Source organism: Vigna angularis, chromosome 7, assembly GCF_016808095.1.
Source record: "Vigna angularis cultivar LongXiaoDou No.4 chromosome 7, ASM1680809v1, whole genome shotgun sequence".
Classification (NCBI taxonomy): Eukaryota; Viridiplantae; Streptophyta; class Magnoliopsida; order Fabales; family Fabaceae; genus Vigna; species Vigna angularis.
This window is the reverse complement of record NC_068976.1, coordinates 20,434,075-20,443,754: the sequence shown is the minus strand read 5'-3', so window position 1 is coordinate 20,443,754 and position 9,680 is coordinate 20,434,075. Positions and strand designations below refer to the sequence as shown.

At 33.2% G+C, this 9,680-nt stretch overlaps 1 protein-coding gene across 2 annotated transcripts; it reads left to right on the top strand.

Moving 5' to 3' along the window:
• The first annotated feature begins 1,406 nt into the window (after positions 1-1,406).
• Positions 1,407-7,738, top strand: LOC108338489 (uncharacterized). Of its 2 annotated transcripts, none has more exons than XM_017575395.2 (7): positions 1,407-1,793; positions 3,239-3,379; positions 3,481-3,846; positions 5,209-5,454; positions 5,930-6,022; positions 6,565-6,765; positions 7,227-7,738. In XM_017575395.2, exons 1-7 carry the CDS (start codon positions 1,476-1,478, stop codon positions 7,440-7,442), a joined length of 1,581 nt encoding a protein of 526 aa, XP_017430884.1. In that variant the 5' UTR covers positions 1,407-1,475; the 3' UTR covers positions 7,443-7,738. The 2 variants fall into 2 exon arrangements, with proteins under 2 accessions (XP_017430884.1, XP_052735924.1); XM_052879964.1 differs by having other exon boundaries at positions 1,413-1,793; positions 7,191-7,738.
• The last annotated feature ends 1,942 nt before the right edge of the window (positions 7,739-9,680 follow it).

Below are 9,680 nucleotides of genomic sequence, written 5' to 3'. Positions count from 1 at the left end.
TAACTTTCCTATAAAGACAAAATAATTTATAATTTAATTTAAGAACGAGATACAATTTTTTATAATAATTTAGGGAGAAAAGGAGATACATAATATATATATATATATATATATATATATATATATATATATATATATATATATGAAAATAACATATGATATACAAATTAATATTTTTATTTCTTTTAATCTAAGCTCATTATTACGAAATTAAATTGTAAGGTAAAAATTATCTTTAATTATATACCAACGAACATTCGTATGTGGATCCTTAAATCTAACAAACTTTGTAAAGATAATAAGAAATAAATTTAAACTAACTCATTCTACAAACTTACTTGAAAAAGAAAATTCTTCCACTCATATACTATAATAATCAGAAGGTAAATTTAAGTTTAATTCATCTTATAAGATAAATTATTAAAATATATGTTATCTTTATTTATATACTATATATATATATATATATAGTATGAATATAAGATCTTCAACATTTTATTACTAATTATATGTACATACCCGGTGATATGTACATAAGTATGTGAGTATAAAATATATAACACATCAATTAAACATAAAATTTTACAAAATTAATATATATAACTTCTAAAAAACCATAAACATCCAATAATTATTATGTAAATCCATTATTATAGCTTATAAATATTGTCTCATTCTATCATATAACTATAATAGTTTAACATACATATAGAGCGAAATTGTTTAAATTTAATTATCATATAACATATCATATATATATATATAACTCTTGATTGGTATTTTTGTTTGTTACTTTCCAAAACGTTATAGAATATAAAACACATTGTTGGATCATTGATTGAGTGATCATAGCTTAAGACATGTTCTCACATGCCTAATAAATGATATGCATCTGGTTTAAGTGACAAGCATCATCCTTCCCAAAGGAAATAAATAAGTTTTAAAGGAATAATCGAAATATTTTAAAAGAAATAAACTTAGAAATAATTATTCTCATATTGAAATATTTCCTAAACTTATAAATAATTGAAGGAAATAAGTTTTAAAGGAATACATTTTTTTAATAAAATGAAGAATGAAAGTTACTACTTTCTTTATAAACTTTTTTGCTCTTCATATATTTAAGATTTATCTTTATATACAATCGAGAGCTGACTGTGTTTACCTAATTTACAGCTTTTATTTGTATACTAACTTCAGTAAGTAATATACATATATTTGCATTGAATTAAGATGGTTGACCAACAAAAATTCTGTTGTCGTTTTTTAATAAAGAAAAGTTTGTGTAAAAAGGGTGTGTTGATATGATATCACTTCTGGAAATATTACTAGGTAAAAATTCTGTATTTAATTAAATAACATAAATATTTAATAATATATATATATATATATATCCAATGATTTTTGATCCAAAGAAAATGGTTTGAAGAACAAAGTTGACTCTCCAAAGCCATTTGTTCAGCTTCGATCGTGCCATGGCGAAGAAGAAGGAAGCGTGGCTGCTGCTGCTGCTGCTCCTGATATCGGTGTCCGTGCCGGGCCTCCAAGTTTGGGCCCTGAAACCGCCGTTTCACCTGCGAGATGTGCTTCCGCTGCTGCCGAGGCAGGTATCGTGGCCCATCATGACCCGCCTCCACAGCGCCGTGGATATCCTCCCCGTCTTTGTCGGCGCCGCCTCTTCTCCGGACAACGTTCTCGAGTGGAAGGGCGCCTGCTTCTACGAGAACAAAGCATGGATGGTGTTTCACAACAAGAGCCAAACTGAATATGGCGGCGGAACCCTTCACATTAAGGTTGCTTTCTCTTCTGTTTCAATCTCAAGTTTTGGAAAGCTGGGTCACTTCTTTGTGCCAAAAAAAAAATCAAATTTTATTTGACAAGTTTTGTTGACTTGTTTGTTGTTGTGAATTTCTATTCGCTCCTCATGTCTGGCACTCTTTTGGGTGTTCATCGCTTAGGTTTTACCCTATCAATCTCAGAATTCAAACCAATTAAGTTGGCTTGAAATTTGGACCTATTTTGATCCAATTTGAACCAAACCAATTAAATTCAACGGTGATGGGATCGGTTTTGGTTTACGAACCCTAACCAAGCCAATTATATTATTTTTTTGTTATTATGCCTGGAGTTTTATGATAATCTAATTATTAAAAATATATTGTTTTTACCTCTTAGTGACACAGATATGTTTGAATTTTTGGACTATCATGTATTTTTTTTCATCTGTTTAAAATAGAATTTTATATTTCTGTGTAGCATAGGACGTGATTGATTTGAATCGAATCCACCCATTCGCTGGTATGGTTCAGGTGTGAAAAAATTTGGAAAATGAAAACTAATCCAAATCAATAAAAAGATTGGTTCTGATTTTATTTTCCTCTAAACCTGATCCAAACTTACCCATAAGATTAACAATAGATGTACTATTAGAGTAATGTCACTCTCTCAATAAATGTTATTACTTTTATTGAGACAAACAGCGTAATTTTAATTTAGAGATAAATTAAAGTTTAAATAATTCATATTTCATTGAAAATTGCGAACGTCAATCAAATTTTTTTTTTTTTTTCTGAAAAGCTAAAACTGCAGTAATTAAGATAGTCAGTAAAAGACTATGTGAACTTCGATTGATGAAACTGTGAGCCTGAAAGATACTTAAGACCAGACATATCTTCATATCGCTTGGTTAAGGGAAATTCGTCATATTCATTAGTGTTTTGTTGTTTTTTTTATGGTTTAACTACTCAGTCCCAATAGCCAACTTTTCTTTCAGTCCCTGTACCTGAAAACTCCGCCGTTGTCCCCTGCTTGTTAGATTTTTCGGTAAATGAAGAAACAAAGACTACAACTTAAAAAAGAAATTGTTCATTTATAACTAAAACGCAGAGATTTTGGATACACAAACTGAAATGAAGAAGTTGATGAGGTAATGGGACCAAATGATTAATCAAACTTTTTATAATTTAAAAGTAATGCTCAGAGTAGTGTGATTAAGAATGTTTTCTGAATATTAGAATGCGTAGATTATGTTATGCGATTGAAGCGTAATTTGGTGGATATTGGTCATTTGAAAGGTTCAGAAATCTGCCTCTGGTGGTTCTGTTATACTGCATTAGAGGAGTTAAGAAAAGTTATTGAATGTCAGTATTTTGCATTTGTTTTCTCCCTCTCTATCTGTGTCTGTACGGATTTGGGATTCAGCGGGAGCTGATTGATTTATACCTATGCGCTGATCTAGGTTAGCAATGCTCACAGTTGGACGTGCATGGATCTTTATATTTTTGCTACCCCATATCGTGTAACATGGGATTACTATTTCCTGGCCCGGGAGCATACACTTGAGATCAAAGCATGGGAAGGAAAAGCTGAGTATGATTATGTAAGTGGCTTTCTTTGTTTTGTAGACTGTCACTAAGTAGTGTTTCTTGAAACACGGAACACATTTTTGTTTCAGAGATCCTTAACCTCTTTTGCAAACAGGTGAAAAACCATGGATTATCAATTTTCCTCTTGCAAGCTGGGATGTTGGGGACCCTTCAAGCACTTTGGGAGGTGTTCCCTCTATTTTCAAATACTGGATGGGGCGAGAACTCCAATATTAATTTTTTGGAGAAACATATGGGATCTTCTTTTGAAGTGCGCCCTCAGCCTTGGGTTACAAATGTCAGTGCTGATGACATCCATTCTGGAGATTTCCTTGCTGTTTCAAAAATACGAGGTCGGTGGGGTGCTTTTGAGACTCTAGAGAAGTGGGTTAGTGGAGCTTATGCTGGTCACACTGCTGTTTGCCTAAGAGACGCCAATGGGAAGCTCTGGGTTGGAGAGTCGGGACATGAAGATGAAAAGGTAAAATGTCTAACTTGCTTTACATGTACTGGTTCTGCGCAAGATTTATTATATATTTCATTGCATTGTTCTCAATATCATACGAATCACGATAAAGAAACGTACAATTTGATTCGAGCAGCTCGTGACTTGAATCCTTGAGCGAGTGTTTGGTGTTCCAATTGCCCCATGGATAGTAGGAATCACATAAGAATTGCAGGTTGCACATGAACATTGATTTTGGTGCAAGCAACCACGCACCAAACTAGTTTGGATCATTGTATCCTGTTCATGTTTTCCACTCATTTTTCACTTCAATCAATCCCAGGGAGGCCCCATTGTATCCTTTTCATGTTTTTCACTCATTTTTCTTGTCTTCTAGTCTTCTTTGCCTCTTCCAGTCTGGCCAACTTGCTAATTTGTTGGTCCCTTGTTCTCTGGGGTGACCACACTGTTGAACTTGAGGAGCCATTGATCGTTTGTCCTTGTGGCTGTTATGATTTGGAAATCTTAATTGTTTTGTAGCTTATATGTCACTCTGTCATCTATCTGACTTCAAAATGCTAATATATGATATGGGAATATATATATATATATATATACACACATACATACATATATATATATATATATATATATATATATATATATATGTATGTATGTATGTTTTTAATTTTGATCTTTGTAAAAAAAAATTTGGTTTTGGTTCTTGTTATTTTATTTTAATCCCTCTAATATTTATTTTCTTGTTTTTCTCGTTATTTGCTTTTAGTCCCTTTGATTAAGGGGCTAATTCATAGTGAAAAAAAAATTTATAAGGAATAAAACAAAAATAAATAAATATTTTCAGAGACTAAAACAAACTAACAGGTACTAAAAAAATAGAAGGACCCAAAAATAAATGAAAAAATCATAGGGACCAAGCTAAAAAACATGACTATATTTCAAGAACTAAAATTGAATTTTAGTCTTATGGTTCAATTTGCGATCTGTAACACAGATCTTCCAATTCACGATTTGTACATTGATTCAACTATCATGCTTCATAGTCATTTCATGATTATTTCATTAATGTTTTATATTTTCATCCTTGGAAAGTAATATTTCTGGAGTCCTATGAAATTTTAGGTTTTTATATAATTTTTTAAGTTTCATAAGTTAACCATGTTATAATCAGAAAACAAGATTATGCTAAGTTTAAGTTTGAAAAAGTTATTAAAATCAATGCATATCATGTTAACGTATATAGATTTTCTTTTATGACAAATAATTCATTGTGGTAGTTTGATTGTTCGGTGATGGTAAAAGTACAGTGGTTTGTCAACTCCTCAGCTGCAGTCAAGTTGCTAGCTTTATATTTCCTTCCTCGTCTTTTGTTTGCAGGGAGAAGATGTAATTGCTTTGATGCCATGGGAAGAATGGTGGGACTTTGAACTGACTAAAGATGATTCCAATCCCCACATTGCATTGCTTCCGTTGCACCCTGACTTGCGTGCCAAGTTTAATGAGTCTGCCGCATGGGAGTATGCACTGAGCATGATAGGAAAACCTTATGGTTACCATAACATGATCTTCAGTTGGATTGACACTTTAAATGGAAACTATCCGCCGCCCTTGGATGCTAACGTGGTATTGATTTAATCAGTTCTGCATGAATTTCATTTTATCTGTGTTAACACTAGATTCAACTATATTGAGTTTTTGCACTGTTATGCCAAACTGGACCATTTTTTTTCTACAATTTTCTAACAATTGTAGGAATTATTTCAAAGAGAGAATAAATAAACCACCTTACTATCTTGCAGAAGTTCAACTCGAACCTTGTACTAAATTGTTTAAATAGTATAAACTTTTGTTTGAATTAGAGTACCACAGGTTCATGTAGCTTTATGTATTATGGCCACAAAGGAAGACCATTGTTATTCAAGAAAATGTTCATTCTCATAAAGAAAAAAATGGATAGATTCACAAAATGTGGTACCGATTATTGACTGTGTGGTCTCTATCTTCTGCCCGTGCCATCTTTTCTTTGTTTTAGCCACATGCTACATAGCTTAATGATTTATGAATGAGTCTTTGGAGCATTTATTTTATTGCTATGCAGGTTGCTTGCGTTATGACAATTTGGAATCAACTCCAACCTGAGTATGCAGCAAATATGTGGAATGAAGCCCTGAACAAAAGACTTGGAACTGAAGTATGCTGCAATCTGGTTTCTTGCTCCAATACACACACTTGAAAAAGGAGAATAATAAGAATTTTTTTTTCTGAAAATGTTCTATAATTTGACATATATATATATGCTAAACTTAGCTAAATTAGTGCTCTGAATACTGAAATCTCTTAAATGTGGAAACTAGAAATTTAAATAGTACACAAAGCTAAGTGGACAATATTCAAATGTTACAAAAATTTAACATTTTATTCTCACTTTCCTGGCAAAATTATGATACACAATCTAAACATTTTTGGCTTCTGATACTGAATTTTATTCTATTATCTAGAATAAGTGATAAGATGCTCGTGATGTGATCAATACCATTTATATATATATATATATATATATATATATATATATATATATATATATATATATATGATTATTCGAGGTATTCTTGGACCTTGATATAACATATGACAGACTAGGCATCTCATTCTTTTATAACTGCTTTGTCATGATATGAAATTTCCCCTTAGTTAAAATAAGTGAACCATGTGGCCTTTTTTCTGTTTCTACAGGGACTTGACCTTCCAGAAGTTTTAGTAGAAGTTGAAAAGCGTGGATCATCTTTTGATGAACTGCTGACAATTCCTGAACAGGATGATTGGGTCTATAGTGACGGGAGGTCAACATCTTGCATTGCTTTTATACTTGAGATGTACAAGGAGGCAGGGCTGTTCGATCCAATTGCTAGTTCTGTTCAAGTGACAGAATTTACGGTGAGAGTTTGCTAGGAAGTTTTTTGGACAGCAATACTCAGGCTTTTTAATTTACTCATACACAAAATTTTACTCAAGTAATTTACTGTCATACCCTTATGTGGAATAATCAAACCATTAGGCTCAAATATTTGAATTAAGTACAGTAGTTTACAATTTGTATAGTCCACAAACTTTAGGAATTTTTCCTTTACTCCAAAATCCACATGATTAGAGGGGAAATAGAAATGGGAGGAGAAGGATTTTGTCTTCTTATTTCAGCTCCAAAATTTTGAACCAAACAAGGGATTTCTGCAAAAATCCTTCCCCTCTTCAACCAAACGCCACTTAGGTAAATTTGCGAGGTGAAATAAGGTTATTTAGCAAGGTTGATATTAGTTCATGATACAAGTTAAAACACCTCATTATTGTAGTTTCTTGACCAGGCGCATATGGAGCTTAATTTTTTGCAATAAATGCAGATAAAAGATGCTTACATTCTCAATTTTTTTGAGAACAATTCTAGTCGCTTACCAAAATGGTGCAATGATGGAGACACTGTGAAGCTTCCTTATTGTCAAATTAAAGGCAAGTATCGAATGGAATTACCTGGATACAACACCATGCAACCATACTCTCATATGAATGAAAGGTGCCCGTCTCTTCCTCCTAAGTATTCCAGAACCAAGGATTGCTAGCACTCTTCAATTTTTTGCTCTAATCCTAGGGCGATTACATCATCAGATTATTTCGTCTTCTAGACTTGGATTGCTTAGGAGACGCCAAATGAATTCTTGTTGTATCCATTTGCATGTTAGAAAAAAGTCAAACAATTCGATATTGCGTGTAAATATATATTCTTGGAACTTATGTTAGACATTCACGCAATCTGGATCATCTATGTACCTAAAGTAAACAGTGTAAATATATGTGACTTGAATATCTGTATTTCCTGCAAATTAAATTTGAATAAGTTTCATATGTAATTTTTTTTTATAAGCCTTGCATCTGCATTTTTTTTGTCTGTTAAATGAGTTTGGCATCTGTGAATGAATTGAGAACTTCAAGATTTTGCCGTAGCAATTGTTGTTTGCTCCAATTCAGCACTTTGAATGTAAAACTTGTAGGCTCACCCTTTTATTGGAATTAAAATGTGAGTTAAAGATGTACCGAAGTATAAAAAGCAATATTTTAAAATTAAATCATTGGTCAAGACATTAGTTCAAAATTTAATGGTTAAATCCATGTGGAATCCATATTAATAAAATTATCTGTAACAATTAAAAATAGAGTTAAATATGTTTTTAGTTCCTAAACTATTGGTCGTTTCTGGTTTTCGTCCCTCTTTCAAAATAAGATACAATTTAGTCCTCATTCTTTTCGAAATTTTAGTTTTAGTTCTCGAAAATGTGCTAACGTGACTAACGGTAGACTGACACAATTTTTTTTCTTGCGTTGAACCTTTTCAACCTCTCTCTCCCTTGTCTCTTCCTTCCATTTCCCCTCCAACCTCCCCACAGGTATCACCTCCCGCTTTTCTGTGAGGTTATCTCTTTAAAAACTCAACTTTTTTTATTAAGCCCATGACCAATTGGTCACCAAGGTATAGCTTTATTATTGTGCTAGGGTTCACCCTCCTCATTTGTATTACAGATCCTAAATATTTAAAATAGAAACATTTGATCTGCCTCCAAAGTTCAAGCTAAATGTTAATTACTTTCCATGATTTCTTCCATTAAGGTGCTATAACTATGGTCTTTTATCATTGCGGGATCAACAATGTCTTCACATTTCTTTTTTTAAATTATTTGTTTGATTTGATTCTGTAATCATCTTTTACAAATCTTATCTTTCTAGTCATAATCAAAATACGGAAGTGAGAATCCTGAGTGCTTTGAATCTCTATTTATTTTTTGTTTTGTAATTCTTGGTCTATTGATGCTTTTAGCTTTATATAATCCTTCTGAACCCTATACTTAAGCATACCTGGCAATGCAGGTTGCAGAACGAACTCTCTTTTTGTGGAATAATGAGCACATTGTCAGCTTAATTGCCCAAAATAGGACTGTAGTATTACCAATCATATTCGAAGCATTGGAGAAAAATATCCAGAGTCATTGGAACCAGGCTGTTCACGAACTGACCGTGAACGTATGGATGCAGAATTATTTGAAGAATGTCAGAGACAGTATGCAGAGAGGGAGGCTAAAGCAAAGGATTTAGAAGAGATAATGCAACTTAAAAGTGCAGTTGGATAATCAGTTAGACGTTGTTAGCAATGTCTGCAGATTAAGAATGTTTAATGAAATACTTTCTTGTATTTTTTTTTTCACTTACAGAGAGAAATACGAATAATTTTTTCGCACAAAATAGCTTTATAAACCTCAAGATTCAAACTCTTCATCCAAATTTCTGCAATACATGCATCTTTGCTGATCAATTTTATAATAAATTTTGTACACGCACTACGTTTGATCAGGTTCTTGAACAAGGCTTGTATCAGAGTCCAAGAAGGGACAAACACAAAGGAAAGCGCATGAAGATTATGCAGTGTTGGGCAAGTTGAGCAAGTGAAGATATTGCTATCGGTTATTCCCATTTTCTTGTGCACCATCGTTTTCAACACAATCTTAGCACAACCGCAGACATTCTCAGTCCAACAAGGGAGGGCCATGGACACCCATCTCACCAAATCCTTTAACATCCCTCCAGCGTCGCTTCAGGTCGGTTTGGCAGAGGCAACGGCACTTAGCTTCGTGGGTGGCGGCAGTCTTAGAACTCGAAGGAAAGGGAAAGGGTATCCCTTTTTGCAGAGGGTGGGGAGGTTGGGTGGAAGATGGAAGGAAGAGACGAGGGAGAGAGAGGGAGAAAATGTGAGAAAGACTGACTCAACGCAAGAAAAAAAATTGTGTCAGTCTACCGTTAGCCATGTCAGC